The sequence below is a fragment of the Takifugu rubripes genome, chromosome 20 (assembly GCF_901000725.2).
Source record: "Takifugu rubripes chromosome 20, fTakRub1.2, whole genome shotgun sequence".
NCBI lineage: Eukaryota > Metazoa > Chordata > Actinopteri > Tetraodontiformes > Tetraodontidae > Takifugu > Takifugu rubripes.
In genome coordinates, this window is record NC_042304.1 from 8,108,022 (window position 1) to 8,133,440 (window position 25,419).

The following is a 25,419-nucleotide window of genomic DNA, read 5'->3' on the forward strand; positions in this document are numbered from 1 at the left end:
AAAATGTGTGGTCCTCATAAAGTGACGCGCGGATTTATTTCTGTTTAACAGCTGTGGCACATTGACATTTAAGGAAAACAAAATCTAGCACAATTCCCCTCTATGACTCTGCGCCACTCTTTCGTTCCATCACAGCTGCATTTTTTTTTTACTCTGAATCAACTGATAATTTATTAATTTTAATGTTTTCTGGGGAAATAGGAAAGCTGGGATAGCTGGTCCATGCCAGTCAAACAGCAGGGCTGATGTGTGGACAGGCGTAGGGGTGACACCCACACTCGAGCCACCTTATGGAGTTGGGAAACAGAAGACTCTGGGGGTCGGAAGGGTTTGTGTGGTTGTATAGAAGGTATCTGTGTGACTGCATATCAACAAGCAGAATAAGGTGGCTTGAGGAGAGGGAGAAGAAATAAAGAGGAGGATGTTTGGAGGCCTTACAAGTCAAAGAGGGGGGATATCTCCCATCATTACATCCTCACCCCCTGCCTAAGAAAGGAAATAAGATGGGACGGAAGGAAAAAAGAGGGGGGGAGAATGGTAGGCTTTCACGCGGAAGCTGGGAGCAGCAGGCCTCTGGTCCTGGGATTGTTCCTCTGGTAATCCCTGGATTTCCTCAGCTGAGACAGGAGGTAGACCAAGCTGGGTGAGAGATTTACGGAGGCAGTGATGGAGAGTGTATGAGAGGACAAAGAAAGGAAGTGGGGAAGAGAAGGAGAACTCTATTTCAAACGAGACGCCGGCTTCAGTGGAAAATGCGATGTTCTCTTTCATGTGTCGTGCCCATCGGTCAAAGAGGAATGTGTGAGCCGCGGGTGGGTGCAGACGTGTCTGTGAACACATGGATGTGCGTGTCTCTGAGTGCATTGTGGGTATTAGCAGGGATAAAAAGCAAGACCCTCTCCTGCTGAAGCTCAGATTTGACACATTAAAGTGCCCCTCGCCTTCAAAAAGACAAACAAAAAAAGCGAGCGATAAGAGAAAGGTGCTGAAGGACTGTAAAACTTTTTTTACGTTCCTTGAACGTCTCTGAAAGGCCTTGACAGGTTACATGATTCTAAAATGACACGTCTGTGGGATCCTGTTGATAAAACTGCAGGAGACAACAGCAAGATATCGTGTGAGTCTGTCCAGACAGCTTTGATGTGGTCTTGTGTGACACAATCTTTCCAGGCTAACATATTCAAGGTGCCTTTTCAAGGCAAGCCTGGATGAAAAGATCTGACAACACTAGCCTTTTATAACCCACCACCATATATGCATATTTGAGCGTGGAGTCATGCTGAGATAGTACAGGTTAAAAGCAAATGGGTGTGTTTTTATGAACTCCTGGATAGTTTTTTGATGGCTGTGAGGGACAGATTGGTATCCATCCTTTTCAGGGCTACTCATGGGGAACGAGGATGAGCTATCACACGTCTCCTATTCCTCGGTTGCATGGGATGTTATTTCAACTCCCTGCCTCCTTCCCCTTCACTCGCTCCAGGGTGCTGTGAAACCAATCCCCTCTTGTCCCCTGAAGCAGGAGCCCAGCGGAGGAACCGGCTCGGCCCAGAGGAACCCAGCGGTGCGTGTCCCGGGTCAGGGGTGTAGCCCTCCTCTTCCTCAAACGATGAAACACAAGCAGCTCTCAGGGAGGCCAGAGCAGTCGAGGAGAACACGCTACCCCGAAACTGTACTGTTTTCTTTATCAGGAACAGATTAAGTAACGGCAGATAAAGTGACCGAATGAGCTGAATTCCTGCTTTGTTAGCCTGATCGGCTAGAAGGCTTTTAAGATGGGAAGGTCTGTTTATGAATTCACTTGTTTTCATTGATTGTATCGGTTCGCTTTTTCAACTAGATAATGTGGCCGTGCACAATAATAGACTTGTACTATGTTCACACTGCAAGTGGCCCGAGCCCGAGTTTTTTTCCCAGGTCCGAAATGTACCAGACCGTTAACAGACTTCATTGTGAACCATTTTAGTCACATTGTTGTTCAAACAGAGGTTGCATTAAAAAAATTTATGCTCCATCTGGTTTTTAAAAAGAGATCCTATTTCTGTTCTGGTTGACATAATAGAAAATGAAAATAAAAATCAGATTCAGACCACTTGTGCTTGCAGTGTGAATATAACCCTAAACAAAATTACATTTCTGGACTTTGCTATTAAAAATATGCTTATTTGCCAAAGATATTTAGCAATTGCCGGATCACTCTGCGCCACCTGTTGCATTCGGTAGTGCGTCATCAGCTACCAACCATGACTGGTGGGTGCCGAGCAGTTTTTGAACTGTGCAAATCTGTTTGAGTGGCTCAGTGATCAAAGAGTAATATTAACCAAAGCATCAATATCGGGCCCACGTGATGGTTGGGATGATTTTAACCCGGCAGAAATGCCCCGGCGCATGGTCACGTGATTTTTGGGTTGGGCACAAGATTAAACCTGATAATTACCAAAATACATTTTATGATTGGAAATTGGACCTCATTTGCTGCTAGTTGCCGGTCCAGAGTGCACTTTACCATTTATTATACCACCTAATCTGATGGCATTGATGAGAAAGAGAATCAGCTCCATCTGCATAACACATGTTGAGAACAAGGCTTTATTTGTATTTTACCATGCTTTTACACTTTTTTCCCTCTTTCTCTGTCAGTTTGGAGGATTGTGGACAGGTTTCTTATTGTTTTCCCACAGTGCATAGTGAAGAAGTGAGTAATGGATAGGGAAATTAAGAGTGTTGCTGGGAGAAAGTGAACCCGAGCAAGGAAAAAAGAATGAATTGGACAGGGTTGATTCTCGTTACGGTTTGGGTTTTGTCCTGTTTTAACTGTTGTGTGCTTATCACTATGAAATAATGAAGCGCACGTGATCGTTTTGACTACCAAACAATGGCCCCCACAGTCTCGCGCTTCCATCTGTCGTATCCCAGCCCTTTAGCTCGTGATGAACTCAACAAGAGTGAGGCCTCTCAGTTCCAGCGTCTTGTCATCACCACCTACTTGTACATTTAACTCCCAGAAACACTTCAAATAAACCAGCAAGCCTGCTAGCAAACTGCCAGGATTTAACACACTTTGAGGTCAATTGCTGTAATGTGCACGCATGCTGATAAATTCCATTTCCTGGAATGAAATATATCCAGTTACTTTGAACGTACTGCTCCTACTCTCGTCCTGTTCTGTTTTCTTTTCAGATCTCGCTAATGAATTTTTGGACGGGCGAGTACGAATCTACGTGAGCGCTTCGCTCCCTCCAGCTTTTACTTTATGGCGGGGGTTTCTCACACACGTTTGAGAATGGATGGGGAATAAAAAGCAGACAGACCTGCAGCGGTAAACGCTGTGTGTGGAGAGAGAGGTGTCAGCGCTAATTACACTAATGCTTGTTGGTAGAAGAGCCAGTCTGTCAGACTGAGTGGACCACTTTAGCATGAGAACACCCATTTTGTCGGTCAACACGCACGCGCATGCTTCATCTACGGTCATGTACGCTACACGCAGAGACTGTTTGCCTTTTCCCCTCGCTCCCCCAGTGCTGATTGACATGCTCTTTGGCTTAGCTCAGTACAAACTCAGACGCCATGGTTACAGCTGCAGGGATGCTCTTTCCCTGGGAGACAGACAATATTGAAATAATGACCCCGCTAAGAGCTCAACCAATCACACACGCCCCCACCTTCTTACCGCACATCCTTTATTACGCTCAACTACCAGCCCCTTTCTGGCAGAGTTTGCCATGTGAAGGGAAACTGTTGGAGCTGGCAGTGCTGCTAACGGCCTGGCAGGTGTGTGTGATCCAACAGCTCCAGCCCAGCGTTCTGCAAAGGCCGGCTGGTGTTTTTCTTGGAAACCAACCCCCCACTGAGACATGGCAGAGAGCCCTGTGGGTTAAGGACCGGGGGCGGGCGACTGGAATCACCATCAGATGAGCGTGGTAGCTGAATGGCTACTGCACATATTGGCTTAATATTGTCTTTCCCAGTCTGCCCAGTAAAGATGAGCACGTCCCGCCAAAGAAACGGTTTCTACAGAGATTGTGGAGCTTTCTCCTGAGGTGAAAATTTAAAAAAGTTACGGCATTCGCATTTTTTCTTCAGAGGTTGTATCAGGATGAAGACTCAGTTCTGGGTTCTACTCTTGATGTATCCTAAAACCCAATAAGTACGATTCGGGTTGGCTGGTGGGAACGAGGGCTGGGGTCTGGTGCTGGCAGAGATGAGAGGAGGGGCACAGAGACAGCATAAGAGATGCTATAGCTCATCAGATCAGTCTTTGCATTCTGAAAAAACAGCCCTTGAGGGAAACTGGCCGATTGGCCAGAACAATAAACTCAGAGAAAAACAGCGTAACCATGTACTGCAAATCCCAGTTTGGTTGTCGTTGCTCCAGCTTGAAGGTTACCTGGAGTTGAAACGTTCAATATGCGTGATTTGGGCACTCGTGACTGCAGGAAATATAATTGCGTGAATTACAACCTGGACTTTTGACATCAGGCTCAATCAGTTGTGCAGATGTAGTGGCCTCCAGCTGTTTCACAAATCACTGTGCTCGGACGCTGACGTCCTACCTGCAGTATTTTCCAAAGCACTTGTCAGGTTTCCTGGTAATTAGGATCGTAGTTGTGGATCAGGCGGATGTAGTTGGAGGAGTCTGAATGACTGCAGCATAGATCCATAGGAGCTCTGCTTTAAACACACACACACACACACACACACACACACACACACACACACACACACACACACACACACACACACACACACATCTCTGGTTCCCATATGAGAGGTTAATAGTGATTGACAGCACATCCCAGGCCAGTCCGAGGTGGGGCTTTCAGACTGCCAGTGCAGGCAGGTTAACCCCCGGTGTCTGGGGCAGCTGTGGAGTCATTGGCTGGATGGCTGCTGCACACTATAAATTCTCCCGAAACACGGTTTTAGTTTTGATTTTAATAGGCACTGTAAATTTATGGTGCCCTGCCTTGGTAAGAAGTAAAAGAAAGGTATTTTTTTCTGCCATTTTCTCCCAGAGTCAGTGGAACTTCTCACCATTTCACATTGTCTGATGGAACCAGTGGAAATATGAAAATACAGAAATGAAGTCACCAAACAGGAACATTTCATTTACACCTGGCAATAAGGACCCCATTGTATATTAAGGTCACATTATATTTATTTTGAAATGGAACTCATTTCTTTGACAGCCTTAGTGGCGCAGAGCAGCATAAGTGGAGCAGAGAGTGTTTAAGATGGAAAAGTAACAGAAACTGTGCTCTCTCTCTCTCTCTCTCTCTCTCTCTCTCTCTCTCTCTCTCTCTCTCTCTCTCTCTCTCTCTCTCTCTCTCTCTCTCTTTGCAGGTGCTGTTCGCACTGAACCAGACTCTGCTGCAGCACGAGGGGGTGCGAGCAGGCAGTCTGCAGGGCTCCTACACCACTGAAGACCTCATTACCCACTACAACTGTGGTGACCTCAGCTCCATCATCTTCAACCACGACACTTCGCAGGTTGGATCATTTTCCAGAGAAATCCAATCACTTTGTTTGTTTGTTTTGTTACCCTTCAGGCTGTTGGCTTGGTCTTTTTGGGCCCTTTTAAAAGGGGCAATTTGCAGGTCATAAACTAAAATAAATCTGATGTCATTGTCTCACCCCGTCAACAAAACATCAACCAAACATTTCACAATTTCAAACTTGTTTCACCCATGGCCTTATAATGAGATCTCATTGTCATGATTATCAACAGCCTCATTCATATGTAAACAGCAAATTTATGACTAGAACATAAATCAGTAAACAGATGAGTGACTTTTGCATGAACAAACTCTTACTATACACTTCAATTCTATTCCTTTAAAGCTTCTATCTAAAAAGCAGATAAATGTAAACTCAAATTTCAGGCATTAGCAGCTCACCCACATGGAAAATCAGGTGAAAATGCAGCACGTCTGGCAGGATCTAAGGGGGATGTGGTCTCGCAGCTCCGTGGCTCCAGGGAAGATTTCCACTTGAGGAACGCGTCAATGACGTCTTTTTAAATGATGCATGGAGCCATATTTTTTCAACATTATTTGAGTTACTTAAAGACTCTCAACATTCTTTCTGATGTGTTTTTTTGTCCTGAAAATACCATGATTTATACCAGCTTTCAACCATAATTAGCCACTTCAGCTAGCACACAGAGCAAGTTTTTAATTCACCCCAAACGCTAAACGTAGCTGTTATCTGCTGAAAGACCGATCACTCTGCAATCCATCCCAGTAGCTTGTGTCCCTTCAACCTTACCCGCTGTTGCTCAGGTCATCAGATTAATCCATCATTACCTCGACTTAATAATTTACCCTCCCATTTAACTGCGGTGACCCTTTACATTTTACTGTTCCCTCTTGTTAATCCTACACTATACTCCCTGTTTTTATCTCCCTCTCTGGTTGTCATGATGGATGCCTCCTGCACGAGTCCTCTCTGCTCCTCATGTCGTAGTAACACATATTACACATATTAACATTCCCAAACACATGCTAGAACAATCAAAGGCCTGGCCACGGCCCTACTTCCTGCTGATCTATGGCGGTCTTGTGTGTGACTATACTATGAACGCGTTGGCCATAAAAGAGCAGGTGTTCCTTGACAGATTAAGATGTAATCCAGATAACCTTCCCAGCAGCAAAAGTTCTCCCAGTGCAGTCTTCATCACAGTAGAATGAGGATGATGATGGGCCAGGCAGGCTCAGGTTAATGCTTTTCAGCAACGGAACGTTCTCAAATTCATCAGGAGCAAGAAGTAAACGAGGTAAAACTTTAGCCTGAACAAAAGAGCAGAAAAGCAAACAAACCCGCCGAAAAGTAATCTAAACGCGCCGTTGTTCCGATGTTTCACACGCCGCGCAGAATGAAATGTAAACAAATGGAAAGTAACACCAGAAAAGTGGGGAGGAAAAAAGGATTCCTGTGCCAGATCATAAAGCGCAAAGTGTTGGCAGGACAGAATGACCGAGCAAGTGAGTGCCGAGCAAGAGCAGTAATAAAGGAGGGGGCAAATATCTGCCTGTCTCCCCTCATTTCCCGCACAGGTTGGGACACAAAGCAGCTAATGGCCTCCGTTGAGATAAGTTATCTGCATCTCCGGCTACACTCCCACCTTGACCCCTCGCAGAAAGGGCACGTTTTCTGCTCTCGTCGCGACACACTCCCGCTTTTCTCACTCATCAGCGCAATGATGAAGCATTCCTTCTCCACCTCTCCCCCCGCCCCCCATTGCACGCAGCTTTATTCTGCCTATAAATCACGAGCCCCCATCGGTCTAGATGAATCCTGGACAGTCATCCATCAGATATCTGTGTGAGTGCAGCGTGCTTTTCATGTTCTCAGTTCTGTTTAACTTTCTGCAGAGAAAACACTGATAAGTGAGCAATATGGTCCGTGTCATAAACACCGTTTAAATGTGATCACTGAAATTTAACAACCGCTCACTCGCCAGAAAGAATAATATTGTTGCATTAGCAGAGACGCCGTGCTAACTCGCCTCTCTCCCTTTGCTTTTTCTTTTTTTTGTAGTAGTTTATGGCTTCCACGATCTGTGATTCCTCTTATGATCATCCTACACTTTAGTGATTTGAGTTTATGGGATTTTGATGTTGCCAATTGAAAATGAAATACATTTTTGTGCTTTTAATGCTATAATAACAACAAGGGTTCTCCCTAATATGCGCTGAAATGTAGCTGCACTGTTTTCACAGTAGCTGGGAACAGAGAGACAACTGCAAATCAGGACCTTAGGTCTTTTTTTCAAGTTTTAAAAATTAGTTTTAGTCACATACTGATCACAGAAAATGTCTAAACTAGCAAATGTATTGGTAAAAAACTCTTTTTTGTTTCCTTGCAGTCAGACTTTCAGCCTGTATTCTCCCCATAGATGCTGGTTAAATCACTCAGGTTAGACTTTTACAAAGATTGGAGGGAACAATTTGTCTACATTAAATCGATAAACTAACATTCCAGTGCTGGATATCAGTTTCACATTAACATACAGTATAAAGGTATTTCAGGTAAAGGTGGTCATTTGTCGCCCCCCCCCCCCCCCCCCCCCCCCCCCCCAAAAACCCCAAAACATTTCATCTTCTTTAAACATGTGAATAATTCAGCATACTTGACTGAGACAAATACATTAGAACAGAAAGGAAAAGAGAGAAGATGGACGTTAAAAGGAGATTGTCGAAGAATGTTGAGAGGTCAGTTCGGGTTTAAAAAGGCAGGGTACATCACAGTGGGCCCGTTCATCAGATAAGCAGAATAATGTGATCTACCTTATCAGATAACAGCAGTAATCTGATTACAAAAAACCAGATTAACACACCTACATTTCTCCAAGATCCTCTGATGTCTTCTGGCCTCTTAATTAGATTTGATTCATCACTTTACATGTAAATCAAAGGGTGGAAATTTAAAGTTGTCAGGTACACTGACATAAACTGTGATATATGTGTGTGTGTGTGTGTGTGTATGTGCTATATATATTTGAGTTTAAATAGTACTTCCTTTAATAAGAAAATAAGTATGTCTGTTTGAATAGGTGTGGTTAAACCTCAGCCCCCATCACGCTGCCACCAGGCCTCACTCATCCTCGCTGATTCACAGCCTGTTGAGCTCAGTCTGGAAGCGTCTGTCTCTGTCTGAGTCTCCTAATAAATCACACAGCAATTAAACAGACATTCACACCCTCAGGCTCACACAAATGTAAACACATTAGGGCACTCAGTCACCCACAAACACGCGCTGCAGCCGCCTGAACGCAGACTCAGCAGTTTGATGCCACGTCCGCCTCCCTTTCATAACGCCTTTGATCCACTTTTAAGAAGATAAATAAACATCCCAGTGGAACATTCAGGGTGGCTGACTTCATTCACCAGGTTCTTAGCGACAGCATCCCCACTGATTCTGCATTTTTATCTGCGCTTTTGTGTCTGATGTGAGTTTTGAATAATTTGTGATTAGATTTTTCCCATTTCTTTTCTTATTCAGTTGCCTCAGTTCATCAACAGCTCCCTGCCAGCTCACGACCGCATCACAGCCCAGCAGATAGACCACTACTTCCGCCAGGAGCTCATCTACAAGCGCAATGAGCGAATGGCTCACCGAGTGTCGGCGTTGCTGCAGAGAAATCCCAACCAGATGTACTTTTTTGCTTTTGGCGCTGGTGAGTGAATTATAGGTTCATTTACTCTACCGCTGCAGATTATGGAGATCTTTTGTTGCTGCAGCTCCAACACAAATCACATTTTGTCCTGATACATTACATGATTACAACTGGGATGGTGTGTTTGGATGTAACTGTGCAGCTCAGGTTGGCTTTGGTCTCTCATGCTGATCCTGTCAGCACGCAGGCGCCTTTATGGCGAACAATTTGCTCTTTCATGTTTGAAAGGAACTGTGGAAACTAAACAAGACAATAACAATAACCGTAATAATTCCCAGCTTTCATGCATGAAACACTCATACACACACTCACTCGCACGCTCACACACCTGACACACAAATGTTTGGAGAAACAGGAGCCAGTCATACAGGCCGATCCAGAGCCTCCCAAACATGATCAGCGGAGTCTTAATGGAATTGTGTACAGATCCTGCTGACATGATGCTGTGCATTATCTCGCTGCTCTCCACCATATCTCTGTGCCTTTTAAATGGCATCAATAAAATGCCCCTGTGTTTGATGTCCATGCCACACACCTGCCTGTACCATTACCCCAGCGCCACCATGAGCCACTATTGCCCAAATGTTGAAATCAACAAACTGCTCACCCACATGACGCCATACACGCTGTCCTCTGCCCTGTCTGGATCCATCCGTGAATAGAACACCTGTCCAAAGTGTCTTAGACCATCTTGGTGGTTAAGAGGCTGGATGTGGAGGTCCTGGCTGGGGAGGTTACACGTGGTTTGCGGTCATCAGGCCAGTTGGATGTACCGCCAAATGATCCAAAACAAAAAATTAGCATTCAATTCAGGGCCAACAGCTCTAGAGGACATTCCTGCAGTCAACATGCCAACTCCCTCAAAACCTTACGCCATTGTACTGGGTGATAAAACTGCACATTTTAGAGAAGCCTTTTATTGTGGGCAGCCTGAGGCTCACCTGTGCAATCAACATTGCCTCTGATCAGCATCTGGATATACCACATCTGTGAGGTGGAGGGATTATTTAAGCAAACACGTCACGCTCAGTAACACTAATCTAGACAGATTTGTGAACACTAATTGAGAGAAAAATCATTGTGTGTACATAGAAAAAGTCTCAGATCTTTGAGTTCAGCTTATGAAAAATGGGGGCAAAAACAAAAGTATGAACATGTGGCCATGTTCGTGCACAAACATCACACATGCACACACACACACACACACACACACACACAACCACACACACACACACACATACACATACACATACATACACACACGCCTCCCTCCGGTCAGCCCCCTCAGGAAACATTAGCAGCATTAGCCAGGAATGCTAATTGAAACAAACAGCTCATGTTTTTCTTTCCATTTGTGAGGTGGGAGCTGGTTGCAATTGTATGTGTGTGTGTGCGCGTGGGTGTATGCATGTGTGTGTAATAGCTAAACAATATCCTGTTGAAAATAAGGAATGCTTCTCTGTATCATATTGTAGCTAAAGATAGTTGCTAAAGATATTTTGCCCGACAGACTGTCTGACGTAAAACTGTAAAGCTGCATTTGGAACCATCATCATGGAGGTTACCACCTCAAAACCACAGAGTAGAGAATAAACATTAGATCAGACTGGGAGTGGAGTGGGAGCTGACTAACCACCCAACCTCCTTGAGATAAATGTGGTGTGGTGGTTCTCCCATGTCTCAATCTAAAGAGGGCAGCGTGCTGGGCAGCTCCCTGGCTGTAAACTATAATGAAGGTGGAGTCAGATAACATCTTCACACTGATGGAGCGTAACTAATGGACCAACCAGCTGTAATTAATAGTAAATGAACTGTATTTTTGTATTGCCCATTTAGTCATTGTCACCATTCTAAACCCTTTACAGTACAAATCTGCATCCGTCTTTATTACTAATCATTTGGAATCAAATGTCATGCATGGGTGCAGCCTCGGGAACAATTCCTGATCTTGCACAACACGCGGCCCCAACATCTGCGTCACAGCCACCCTCACAGATCTGACTGCCTTTAACTTGTAGCCTTCGTACACGAGTGAATTTACTGTCGTAACGCTCCAGTGAATATCAGAGGTTAAATTAATATCAGACCCTTTGGAGAACCCAGATTCATTAAGTGAGAGTGTTTGTGTGGGGGTGATGCAACCGCGTCCAAGGAGAGCAGATATTATTCTTGATGTTTTGTGGCTGTTTTGCCAGCTGCCCTCTTTTAAGTATCCAAATGTTTGCACACCTGACCAGACTGTCGGGGGATCACGTGCGCCAAGACCTCAGCAGGCGGCAGCCGCGTGGGTGACAGAGCTGACAACCAGTGTTGGTTGATAAGGACCATTGCAGCTGACAATCTGCTGGCACGCACACGCACGCACATGCACGCATGCATGCACCCGTTTACAGTAAAAACAGTGAAATTCTTGGGAACAGAGTCATTTTTACAGGTCCAGATTTTGATGAAAGGAATAGCATGGCAACTCTGCTTCCCGTTCCCAGCTTTCGTTCTCGATCTGAATAGATTTCGCCTGATATTCCTTCATTCCCCAGTTGTTTTTCTGGTCCCTTCACGGGAAAAAGTTCAGCTGGTACAGCCCATTCGTCACAAGTGGGTATTTAAAACCGGGTTCCATCAACTCGATTACAGATATTCTACTGTTCTTATAGATATTTAGTTCCTTGTAAAGCTTAATATATAAAGAAACAAACTGGGAAGGTAAAGTGGGAATATTAGTAAAAAAGAATACGAGGTGGAAAGACTTCATTAAATCAGCCCCTTTAACAAAGTCTCTTCTTTGCTGCGATCACAACGCGTCCTCTTTCCGTCCGTTATTTACCCCTCCAGCACACTGACTCATGTCTTTACAGGCCCGTAACTGTCCCTGCTGGTCCCAGTCCTCTTTTGGCTGTAACCAGCTGTGAAATCCTATCACCCAGTGATGCCAGGCTGTATTAAGTGACGACCTCCACCCTCGTAAATCCTACTTACAAGGGAAGTTGGGGGAAATCAGTTACTTTTTTCTTGTGTTCTACATACGCTCCCACCGCAAAGTGTATTTTGAATCGTAAAGAGAAATAACGAGGACGGGGGTCGTGAGCAAAAAGAAAGTCCAGATGTATTTTAGAATAAATAAAAGCCGGGAGGCGTGACAACAGGCCCTGGCTAAAGTGAGCCCGTAAAATTCAATCTTTATGGTCAAATCTAAATAATCACATTAACATGCGGCAGGATTCTGGGGCTGTCTGCACACGGGACGCAGTCTGGACCAGTGAATTCAAACATTCTGGCTTATTTCTGCATCAAGGCCGTTCCAGCAACCCTTCCGTCAGATTCTTCAGCTCCAGCTTGAAGCCGGTCCAGCGTGCAGAAAGAAAACAGGACTGTTGGGAAAGCGCCGCGGCAGCGCTCGGGTCAAGGCCGTCTAACGTTACCGTTGTCATAGACCAGTCCAGAAGGACAATTAAACTACACAGCGAGCGTATTAAGTGTTTCAAGCAGGAAATCCATCTCTGCTCAGCTCAGCGCCTCCCTTTCCCCCCGCACACCTACACTTTCCTGCAGTGCGACTTTTCCCGCTCACGCGTGCCAACACACACACACACGCACGTTGTCACAGACTTTCTGCGTTTTCCTCACCTCTGCCGACAGGTACTTAATACAAGTTAGAGAGGCGTAATTGAATTACTGTAGCAGTATGGAAGGGCTGCGCTGTGCGCTGGAGCTCGATGCGGAGCCAAACTTTTGACATTGATTATCCACCAAAGGAGCTCTGGAACATTTCAGCTAATTCTAAACGTACTGTAATCACAGATATAAAGTGATTAGAGGCTATATGGTTTCAAATGTGGGGCACAATCAAATTCCTGTGATTTGATTGGAAAAATGCTTTCGTATGTTGTTGAGCTGATAAAATCATCATTATTTATTATTACTGAGGTGATGTGACAGCCAGCCTTTCCCTGCCTGTAAACAAAATAACTCAGTTATAAGTTATGAAGGTTTCCTAATGAAAGTTTTCAGAAAAAGTTGATAATGGAACGAAATTCTAAGAATGTTCAGATTTCTAGAGGGATTTTGACCTTTTATCTGCCAAAGACCAATGTCAAGGCGCTTTGGTCATAAATCAACCTACTATGTTATATAATCTTTTATCACTACTGCCTCTATACAGTATGGGAAGCACTCCGTATTTAAATGGGGCTCACCTGTGATTAGCCGGTATCAGCAGCCTATCTGGATATCTACGGTACTGTCCGTGGTGCTGAAGTGGAAAATACTTTTTTAAATTGCGCTTGATTATTGTGTCTTTTATAAATTCACAGCGAAAACCATTTCTAAAAAATACATTTTGTCAAAAATGTCCAGGGCAAATAGATGAGTTGAGTTGTGGCGACTGCTGCCTTTTTCAGAAAATCTACTAAAGACAAATATTTGAAAATGTCTCATCCCACCTGTGGATCTCTCCAAATCCAGTAACAATTCTCACAGACTGAATAAATTTACCCGTGGAGTTGAGTTTACTCCCACCGTGTTAGCGATGCTCAGGGACACGGTGGCGTTAGCGCTGTGTGTGAGCTCATCTGAACACTGTTTTTCCTGAGGACAGATTTGCTCAACTGCAGATGATGGCAACAAAGGGAAAATATGCACATTTGGCACATTGTTTTGTTTGGGCACATCGCAAAAAAAAAAAATCCTCCTGGCACCCTTCTTTTTTTTCCACCATTCAACTTGCAAAATATGCAAAAATATGCATCCTCACTGTTGATCGAAACAACCAGCAGCCGTTGGCTGCGTCGCTCTTCTGTCGGAGCGCTCCGCTTCAGCAGGTTTTCATTCGCCGGTCCTCTGGCCGCCGCCGCTGCCGCTGCCGCTGCCCAGCCTTATTGAAAACATCCCCTGGAATTTCCTGAAGCTGCCACAGCCGAGACACCACTTTACACACACACACACACGTGCAAGCTCAGCCCTGTGCTTTTGTGTGCTTGTGACACAAAAAGTCACATGATCTCAGGTATTCGTAGCTAAAAGTGTAGTTCGTGTCCTGACAAGTGCACAAAAACACAGACTTGTTTTGACTTTGGCTGCGTTTTGTGGACGTGCTCAGCTCTGGAGGACGCTCCACACTCCGGTCCAGCCAGATCAGGCCCATGTGGTTTGCAGTTACTTGTGGTGATAAAGCGATGACTGAGTGGTGGTGGTGGTGGGGGGGTCTGCTTAGTGTGCATGTCATTTCTTGGCACTTCCTTCGGTGCATATCTGCTTTAATCAGACGCTCTTCTGGTCCTTCTCACACAGTTTCTCCCTTACTCTAATTTTCTAATATCTAACTTAAGCTGCTATCTTACTGTTTTCTCCTACTGTGTCCGTCCTTCCATCCGCTGACATCCTCTCTCTGCAGCTCGGTCTCATCTGCCTCGTGCGTTTTTTTTACTCTCTGCGTAGCACAAGTCAATTTTATGAAGTGACAAGAATGCCATGTATGCGTATCATCTGCTCAACAGAGAGGTGGTAAATCAGCATTTCCCCCACTGACAATCTGGGCTTAGTGTGATTTATTTTTAGACGGCGTGTGGCTTTTTGTTTATTTTCCAAAGTGCATGTCATTCTCAGTCAATTCTGCAGGAAACAAAAGACCTTTATTCTACTTCTTATGCACATTTGTGTCTGTTTTTGTGATTGTGCAGAATGTGCAGAGCAGATTCAACCAGGAGATTAACAGAGGCACAAAGGGCTGTGTGTTTCCCTCAATCTTGAATAAAAGCCTCTGTTACTTGTTACTTTGTCATTGGTTGAACGTCTTTCCTTTACCGTGCTGCTGAACACTAAATTTAAGCTTCACAGAGTCATTTTTATATTCTTTTTAAAGAAATACTCTCAATCGACTAGCTCAGAGCAGCTGGAATCCAAACATGTTGTACCTGAACTGCAGCAGCAGAGCTAGCTTGGGATGCATGTTAGCCTTGCAAATGTGCAGGAATGTGCACGTCTGTTAGTTGTGCTACAAACATCTTACGCCGAGTTCTTTCTCATTTGGATCCCAGCAGCACTACAGCTCATTAGCTCATATTGACACTACACACTTCTTGAGCAACGGAAACAACGTCTCATTGCCTTCGTTGAGCCCAAAAAAAGAAAATGCAACATTTCTGAAAAACATGTGCCTCGGTCTCCATTCTTTCATCTTCGCGTGGCTCCGCGAGGCTCAACGGCAAACATCTGCAGGCCCGAGAAGACAAAGATTCATTTCTCTGCCACTGAAGCGCTGTTGATTTTCCTCTGCGCTGATAAACTGGATTCAGTTTGCATCCCAGGTGTAAATCAGATGCTGATTAAACCGAATGAATCGAAACCAGCTGGCATCTGGGCCCTGAGAGGCACGGAACGAGACGCCAGCTGGATGCACATGCAGGTCACACATGCACGTCACACACCTCCTTGCTGGTCTCTGAGGTCATGCCTTTTGTCCAGCATGTGTGAGTGTGTTAGCATATGTTTTACACATAAACACTGCTCATCTGTAAACACTGCAAAGGGCAGTCGGACTCATTTGTGCTCTCTTCCCCTCTGTTCTCCTCTCTCAGTTCCTATAACTTGCTCTTTTTTTTGTCTTTTCCACTTTCTTTGCATTCTTTCCTGGCCGCCGCAGGAGCTCTGCAGACTGCAGCGTCGAGCTCCCACAGTCTAAATATTTAAACTTGGGCACTCGCTTTAATGCTTTAAGCTCTTTTCTGACATGGGCCGTTGTCAAGGCAGCCAGCCTCAGACGGGCCGCTGCTGTGATCATCACAATGTGGACACGAGAATGGAAGAATTTTTTTGGAAATTAATAAAAACAACAGAAAAACTGAACGTGCACATCTGGATTCTGACCCTTTTCAGGTGCCGTCGCGCTGTCTGAAGTCTGTCTCTGAAGTCTGTCTTCAAATTAATTTGCGAATATTTCTTAACTTCTGGATTATTTGCTGTTTTCATGAGGTACAGAGTGTAGATCAGCAATGAAAAAAATGTGGTTTTTGACTCTTCAACATAAGAAATAGAGAACCAGCTCAGAGGATCTGAATATTTTCTTTAACCTCTTTCCGGTGTTTTGATGCAACTTCTTTGTAAAATGCTGGTTCCGGCTGAATTCCTGAGGCAGTGATTGGCTGGTTTCTGTTTGAGGGCGGGGTTTAGCTGATCAGACAAGCGGAGCATAAATTCCAGCCTGGCAGGAAGTGTTCTCCACCGCCACCATCGAATCATCAAACGGCCTAAATTAAAGACTCGTTTTGTCAAAAAGCGCCGATGTTCTTCTGGCTGCTCACGGTGGTCTGACTCGTCACATCGCAGTTTATCCTTTAATTTAAAACCCATTTCTCCATTATGTCAGCAGACACGCACGCACTACGCACGCTCAAAGCCATTTCCAAACAAATCGACTGTATATATCTCCGTCAGCCACCAGTCACGCCTTCTGTTCTGTGTATTCAATCTCACCTTTTCACCTCTCTTTAATCTCTTGTTCGCATTGCTGCGAGGTCACAGTTTGTGTTTGCTTCGATCATAACACTATCCAAAATGCGTTCTGCTTGAGTGGCGAATGTATACATTTTACAATCCCTCTGTCATTTGCTAATGCACTCCATCTATCCTTGTACACCTCCATCCTGACTGCTGCTTTCCTTCCATCATGTACTCGGATCATAGCAGTGCAGTTTCTTTTATAGTTGTACAAAGTTATGATGTCACCGCTCTCGTAGTAAAGCAAGTTTGCTGGGTCTGAGAAGGGGAAAGACCTCATTAGGCAGTGTACTTACTGCAAACAGGCATGGCAGCTTTCTCAATTTCACCTAAGAAAATATTGAAAGACTAAAGTATCGGCTTTATTAGAGTGATGACAGAGGAGGGAACCTAAGGCCTGCATGTCAGGCAATATGGGAGAGTGGTTGGAAATGGTCTGAAGCCGCATGACCACAAGTAATGTTGTTCCTGACTGGGCCACAGTTCACTCCGCACGTGGAGCACCGGGATGGAAACGGTCAGACAAAAGCGCAAGCTGAAGTTGCTGCGGTTGTTTGGTGGATATTTAGATTTAGACTGAGTAGATTTGACTTTTTCAACATTTTTACATTAATTAGTAGCATCACTTTCTGTATATGTGAAATGATAATATCTCAGAAAGGCAATTTATGTTTAAAGTAACTCATAAAGCTTCAGTGTAAACCTGCACAGTGTTTTGTAGTTTACCTCCAGTCCTGCAGGGGGCATCAGTTGACCCATTTAGTAAACTTCCTGTCTGCTCTACATCAGTTTTCCTGACCCAAAAAGCCCAGCAGCCCTGCTTCCCACACCCTTATAGACATAAACACATTTATGTGCATGCAAATAGCTATTATCTCTTCACCCATTTATAAACAAACAGTACACAAATGTCTCTCGGCTGAATGTGTTTCTTTTTCTTTAAATCCCTCTACAAAAGTCCCAATTTGTAAGAAGCCAAATATTTATGCATATTTGACAAATTTCAGCAACTCCAAGGGAACCGTGCCATCACTCGGTTTAAGTTCAAATGTGGTAAATGTTGACATTTGAGAAAAGAAAGACCATTGCATGTGTGTGTGTGTGGGTGTGTGTAGGCAAATGTGTTAGCTGTTAACTGTGCGGCGGTGTTTTTCCATTCCTAGCCTGTTTGTTTGCGTGTGCAAAAGTTTATTTGAGGAGTCGGAGCGAGTGCTCGCAAGATTCCGGAAATGATAAATGGAGCTAAGGAATAAAAGCTTAAAGAATGCCATATTTACAGTACAGCAGGTGTGTCCTGGAGCGACGAAAACACGCCGCTTGTTTGCCTGTCTTGCAGAAGAAAAACAGCCGTTGCGTCATGAGCGCTGAGGGACAGACGCGCAGCCGTGTGCTCGCAGCGCCCGTGACGGCGAGGCAATCAAGTCGAGGCACCCAACAGGCAGCTTGACCTCCCACCCTGCAGAACGCACGGGAGGTGTTCCCCTCTGACCCCGGCCTGCAGAAAATAATGAAATAGCTGCTTGACACAGCTATGAGGGCTGTTGACTCTGTCAGCATGCAGTCAGTGAATAAGCCGACTCTGAGAAGAGAGGGATGGCAGGAAAGACAAGAATGTACAGGGGAGGGGGTGGGGGGTGGGGGACTCTTGGCAATAAAGTCTGCTGTTTACTCCTTTCCATTCTACATTATTGCCGTAATTTTCCCCAAAATGTTTAAGGTTAAGTAACATAGTAGGCTACTACCCTGTCGAGTAAATCTTCTAAAGATTTTACACCAAATAAATTTGCCCAATGTGGCATTTTTTAGTGAAATTTAACCGAGAGCAGATGTGTTTATGGGTCTGCGCGGCTTTATACGTCAGCCACAACATTAAAACCACTGACAAGTGAAGTGAATAATTCGGTGTAATACAATGGTCTGCTGAGAGACTTCAGTGAGATTTACACGTCCCCCATAGGACTCTGCCAGACCACAAGTGCCATCCAGGAACGGTTAAAAATTCCCAACTCGTGCTCCAACCTCGTCCCCCTGCCGACAAGATGGCCGCCCTGCGAAAGAGATGTCAAAGAAAGGCAGATATGTGATGCAGGCCCATTTCTGCCATTGTGAGGATGTTCCTTCACACACGCCGAATCTCCGTGTAATCCCGTCTGATCTCGCCGACGTGCTGTTGTTAGAAGCTTTTCACACAGATGCCTTTGAACCCGGCTGCCAAAGAAGGTGCAGCACGACAGGCTTTTTTCACAGACCGTCGGGGACAATCGGGAACATCGTGATGATGAAATTGACGGGGGGTGGGGGGTGTGGAGAGGCTTGGATATTGTCAACATGTTGTTAATAAGTTTCAGGGGAGAACCGTGTGTGTGTGTAAATGTTTGCATGTGATGGTTTGTATGAGATCTCCTGTTGGAGTGATGTCAGGTTGCATTATAGGTTATTGCTGGGTTGAGGGACACGCTGGATTATCGGCCGATGGGAGACTTATTTTTTTTTACGTTTTATCAGCAGGAGGCGAGGGCCACATGTTTGATGTTAGTCTAATGGAATCAGGCACTAGGTGAAGGAAACAGGGAGGGTGTGGGGGCAAAGAGGCGATGGGAGTTCGAGTGCCAAGGATGTGGAGTCATCACAGAAGAGGGGTCGTGCATTTAAAGACGCCCCGCTATCTCGCTGGGCCTGCAAAATCTGGTTTCTCGCTGGGATAATAATAATAACAATAATGTAAATATTTTAGGAGGTCTCATGGAGGTAAGTGAGATCTGCTAACGTGGTGAAAAATGTAGGAGCGACTCAAACAGGAGTTCACGCGTGTCAGCTCCACCTTAAGAAGTACCAAGAGTTACTTTTGAAGAATGATGTCATTAGAACGACAAAATTTAGTTGTTTTTTTTAATGACTGCATTTACCTCAGTGTTCTGTGTGCTCTGTAGGTCACTTCCTTGGGAACCACAGTGTGCTGGAGATCCTGAGGCAGGAGGGCTACGAGATCGTCCACATCCCCCCCGACCACCAGGAGCCGGTGACAGAGTGAGTAGGCTGTGAAGGAACGGACAACGGACATAATGTTGTGGAACTCGACCATGAAACAGACGTTGTTGCCGGGAAACCAAAAGCAGCTGAGGCTTTATTACGCTGTGAACCCGATGAAAGTCCTTTTACTGGGACTAAACGTCACGGCAAATGTGTGTGCTTTTGTTTTTGAGGCTAAAGCCTTCCACTGTAATTAGACCGGACTCCACACAAGCGAAAACCTCCGCACACGTGAAAGTGGTTTTGCACGGTTCTTTATCAATATCAGACGGTAAATCGCGTTGTCATGTTTCATTTTCATATCAGATACGATCAGCCCGACTCGTCATTGATGCCTATAGTGTTTCTGTGTGTGTGTTGATGTGTGTGTGTGTGTGTGTGTGTGTGTGTGTGTGTGTGTGTGTGTGTGTGTGTGTGTGCGCGTGTGCTGTTGTATGCGTGAGCTGTTCAGCCTGAGAAACTAAACATTTGTTTCTGGCAGCTTTGCCGACACAACAAAGTCCGTCAAACAAAGGAAGCGCAACCGCAGCCAGGCCACTTATTCTGTCTGGAGTGGATCTATTTAACCTGGGTAGATTTATTAAAGTGCAATACAGATGCAGTCCAAAGTGATCTCTGCAAGAAATAAAGCTCCGCTCCGCCTGAATCCTTTGATACCTCATCAGCAGCCTCCCTTCCTTCCTCTCTCCTGGCCCCACGAACGTCCAGCTGGTTCTGCCTCGTTTGTTCTCAGCAGCCACTGTTACCGCGGCCAACACGCACGCATGCACATCTTTGTACGGTGGGACAGCAGCTTTTCTAGACCATTCAAAGCACGTTACATTCAATCTTTACATTACATTCACACATTGATGGCAGTAACCAATACCAAGGTGTTATAATGAGGTCGGTGTCTCGCTCGGTGTTATTGTGAGCATAAATGGTTGTCTGTCTTTGTATGTCGGCCTTCCAATGAGTCAGCCACCCGTCCAGGGTGGACCGGATCTCTCCTCCTCAGGCTACAGGGAAAGCTGTCGTTGACAGATCGATGGATGGCGGGTCACTGAAAGAACTTTTCATCCTCCGTATCAGAGCAACCACCTCCGACCCTGACCCTGAGATACAGCCGTCACAGCTAAATACTTGACCCTAACCCAAACCTAACCCCAATCTCAACCTTATAACCAAGTCTAAACCCGCAAACACACCTTTGAAATTGTGAGGACCACACAAAATGTCCTCACTCTGCAGACTAAATCCATGCGGTCCTTCCTATGTTTCATGTATGTAAACACAGACAAGAATTAGAAGCAATGCACCAGGCTTCATTTAAATTTAAGCCATGTGCACCCTTCCAGTTTGTCCTCACCCAGATTTGTGCACTGTACCAGTGGTTCCTGAAGTAAACGCTGACAAGTGACTGATTTACACTGGTCACAAAACTCTTAAGTACACTGCACACACACACACACACACACACACACACACACACAGATATGCACACGTGCGCACAGCCTGTGACCACACATGAACAGACTGAGACACTCTTGGCTCCTGGGTACAAGGTGACATGACAGGCGAGGGGATAAACAACACTACACGTCTGGCTTGGAGGGTTTTCTGAGAGCTGCCAGCTTCAGACCAGAGCTGTTTGGTGAAAGGAGTCTGAGCATGATTGATGGACAGAGCGTCTCAGTTTGGCTGCGGAAATCACCGCAAAGACCCGTCCTGAAATCAGTCACAGCATGGAGCCGTATCACGGTTTACTTTGACGTGAGAAAAAGGAAACCTTGTTACTGGTGGATAATCTGTCAGACGTGTTCATGCGGTTGGATCATTCTTCTCTACCCTTCATGTAAGCACAAAAAATACATCCCTGGGACCTTGGACACACAAAAACAACTTAATGTGGAACTTTTGGGACTTTTTTCAACTACTGTAGGTCCACATTACTTAGAATTGATTGTGTTTTTTGGCTGACACACACGGTGACTCAAAGTTAGCCTTAACTGTGTTTGGGTGAGATTTCTCTGGATGGAATAAGTAGAAAGAAGAATAAATGAAAGATGGTCAGTTTCTGAAAACTCTTCAGAGTCCCTTTTGCATTTCATTGTATTGCACATCTACTATGGTGGCAGGAGGGGGGGGTGGGAATGGGGTGGGGGGGGGGGGTGGGGGGGGGGGGGGGGGGGGGGGATGTGTGTCCTGGAGCTCCAAAACTTGTTTTTTGGGAACTGAAACTATCTCTCTGAACTACTGCTTTGATATTCAAACTATGAAGTCAGCCCAAAGTGTGGGCTCCAACCTCTGCTGTGAACTTTGACAGATTAAAGAGTCTTGGCCCGTGCGTTTCATCTGCACCTACTGTAAATCGTTTTTCTTGACATTTTCCCGAGAAACTCAAAGTGACATTCTATTCAACGAAAACACCAACACAATGGGGAGAAAGACTCAGTAATGGGAGAGAAAAGAACCCGAGAAGTGGCCGGCGAATCTGGGTGGTCCGCTTATGAGGAGATGTCAGATTTGACGTAAGAGGACGGCCACAAGTGTTATAACTTCTTTTAATGTTGGCATTTCTGCCAAGGCAACCATCACAAGGCAGGGACGGCTCCGTGATATTCACAGCCCTGAAACCAGTCAAGTCATTTAAAGTGGAGAGCAACAGAGTGGTCAGGAACCACAAACAGGAATATTCCGTGACATCCCCTTTAAAAATGTTTTTATACTGTCAGTTATGACACAAAACAGACAGAACTCAAGGGTTTAAGTGACTCCTTTGCTTGCGGCGTGAATTGAAAATCTCGAATCACTGATGTGTTAAACCACACGCGCTGTTTTTCCTCCGTCTGCAGGAGCCGACCAGCGGAGGAGCCCACAGCAGGATCAACTGAGGAGCCCACCGATGTCACGCCCACCAGCTGGGTGACTGGCTCCCCGGAGGCTGAGCTGGAGCTACAGGAGCCGGAGAACATGCCAGGCCTTGGAGAGGAGGAGCTGCCTCACATGTTGCTGCCCGACAGCCTTAGTCAGCTGGAGGAGTTCGGACGGCACAAGCGGCTCCGCAAAGCTCACCGCGGCCACGGCAGGCCCCGCCTCTTCAGTGACCTGTGGGTGCGCATCGGGGACAGGTGAGCATCTGTTCTAATAGGTGGCAAATCATCCGATCCTTTCTGCACTTTAAGATCCTCTCTTCCATCTTCCCTGTCTCTCTACAAAAGCACTACGCCGCCGTCAAACGTGAGGATTATCAATGGCTACGTAACAGTGGATCCGCCTCTGACGCACCTGGAGCAGCACAGGCGGATGGAGATCCAGCCCACCCAGAGGCACCTGACCCCGGCCTCATCCACTCCGCCTGAGGCCAGCTCGGGCCACGCAACTCTGGCTCACAGCACACTCCTGCTGGGGATGGTTTTAGCCTGGATCTCATCAGACTTGCTCTCCTCCTGACCACATGACCTTAAAGACAGGCAGGAAGGAGCTGCAGGATGATCCAGGAGGACCATCCTGGAGGACGCTCCCATCTGTCCTATAGGAAGAGGACAGCACCCTTCCAAAATGACTCATATCTCAAAATGAGCGGAATAAGCTCTCAGTCACGACACAAGCAACGACGGGCCGCGTTGGAGTGTGTAACTTTTCCACCTCACCAAAATCTTAAAGAACAACAAGCACATAACTCAGAGACCTGCGACACCTTCGAGGAGCGTGTGAGGAGGACTCCTCTGCCCATAACAGTTTAACTGTTAGCAGTAGAAAACTAAGACTGACATTGATAATAAAATAGAAACAATTAATAAATGAGGTGATTGCATACACTCTGACAGTTCTCTAGGAGGTGGTTCTTGTAAATTGTGCATTTTGTTCATAAAGAATTAATGTATATTTATTATTTCTGAAAGAGAAGGATATATTTTCTTGCTTTTGGAGGATAAATGAAGAAATAAACGTTTAAAACTATAGTTTCCGTATTTTGTTTTTTCCTCGGAGGTCAAATGGATTTAATCAGAGCTGTAGAGAATCGAAATCTATGCAACAGTAATCCGAGCCTCCCGCCTGCTGGCTGGGAAGGTAATTGCAGGTCTACTCGCAGTAGTCCCGTATGTTTACGCTATATTTGAGTCATATTCCATGCTTTATCAGTGAAAGTAACAACTTCCAAAGACTTGAAAATGGGTGAAAATTCCCCATTTTTCATATAAATGGCTTTTGGTTTCAAAGATTATAATACATTTTGAGCTGCTCAGTTTTATGAGGTAAAAATGATATTTACAACGACTATCAACTGCATATTTGTATTACAAATTTGATAAACCGTTATTTATCATGATGTTTTACTGTAGATTACATTTCCTAAACTACAATCATAAATTATTTATTGCTGTATTATCCACATTTGTATTTAAATAAATTATAAACAAAATGCCATATTAACGTAATAACGTTTAAATCCGCAGTTTAGTAATGCGTTCAATAAGGTCATGCGTTTTAAAATTCAAAGGAAAAAGCTTCAGGTGAAAACCTGAAAAACTTCAGGTGAAGCTTTTCGGACAAAACTAAAAATTCTAAAGGCAGAAAAAATATAAACTTGCTCTTCTGATGTAATGACGCCATCTACCACGAGATGGCGGTAGAATCACAGATATTCCCTCTGTGTTAACGCGTTATCTGCGTGAAGGCCTCGTCACCCCCGCAAGAGACCGCAAACACAAACGCAGTGTTTTATTAACGCTACGTTTGCAAACGTTTCATTTGTTGGCGCGTTGTAGTAAAGAAAAAGGCCCTATTGGTCTCATCCAAAAATCAATACTATCACATTTATAGAGCTTTATTTTTATTTTTTTATTACAAAAGCCAGTGTGCTACAAAATGAAGACAAAATTCTATCTAACTGTAGTTTATATTTTGTATAATTGACAGTTTAAACACAGTGTTATAAATATTACTATTATTACACAGTTTTATTAATTGTTGTAGTCGGTAGTTGTAAGTTGTGCATAAAATATTTGCATAGTTTTAGTTTATTTACTCCTGTCGGGTTGATATTCACGTCAAACGACTAAAAACAATAAAAAAATCGAATCATATAGTTACAAGTATTATATTATAAATTAAAACTATGTTGTGGCGGTTTAATTAAGCAATGCAATACAATTAATTAAAGGGTTAAATAGTACAGATAATATCGAAATAAAGCTAAATAAATTCATCCCTTGTCACAAAAAATATACAAATTGAAAACAGATTTTAAATACCCTCCAAATGAAGTGGAATGATCAGTTTTTTTAAAAAGGGTATAGGTGCAATTTATAAAGCTTTAAACTTAAAAATTAAGAAAACTAGTTTGAAATAATTGCATGAAATGAACATTTGAAATAATGCACTCCTCTTTAAAAAGAGATTTTCTCTCCTTAAGCAGTAAAAAAGAACAAGCTTTTTAGAACAAACAGCTTTTTCGCCCCTTAAGCCGAGACAGGACAATATTTGCCTTCGCTAGAATACCATTTTCTCTGGACTTTGGGGTGTTGTTTGAAGGACCGGGGGCCTTGACAGGGCGATGACCCTCACTCTGACGGGGACATGCGGCCAGCATATAAATAAAAGATTACAGTGGAAAATCAATTTCTGAGCAAACTCATTAAAAATGCCCCTCACCTTAAATGATTCCCATTTCCTTTCATTCAACCTGTTAAAGCCCCGCTGTCCCTGACACCGCTGCCCCCCCAGCACTGCTGCCT

At 44.7% G+C, this 25,419-nt stretch overlaps 1 protein-coding gene across 1 annotated transcript in view; it reads left to right on the forward strand.

Moving 5' to 3' along the window:
* trabd2b (TraB domain containing 2B) overlaps positions 1-23,656 on the forward strand; it is a 48,210-nt gene extending 24,554 nt beyond the window's left edge. Inside the window, exons 3-7 of the mRNA XM_029828558.1 lie at positions 5,344-5,490; positions 9,004-9,178; positions 19,600-19,696; positions 22,534-22,809; positions 22,900-23,656. Coding sequence (XP_029684418.1) covers positions 5,344-5,490; positions 9,004-9,178; positions 19,600-19,696; positions 22,534-22,809; positions 22,900-23,131 — 927 coding nt within the window. The 3' untranslated portion in view covers positions 23,132-23,656. The remainder of the gene's footprint in view (positions 1-5,343; positions 5,491-9,003; positions 9,179-19,599; positions 19,697-22,533; positions 22,810-22,899) is intronic.
* Positions 23,657-25,419: the final 1,763 nt, after the last annotated feature.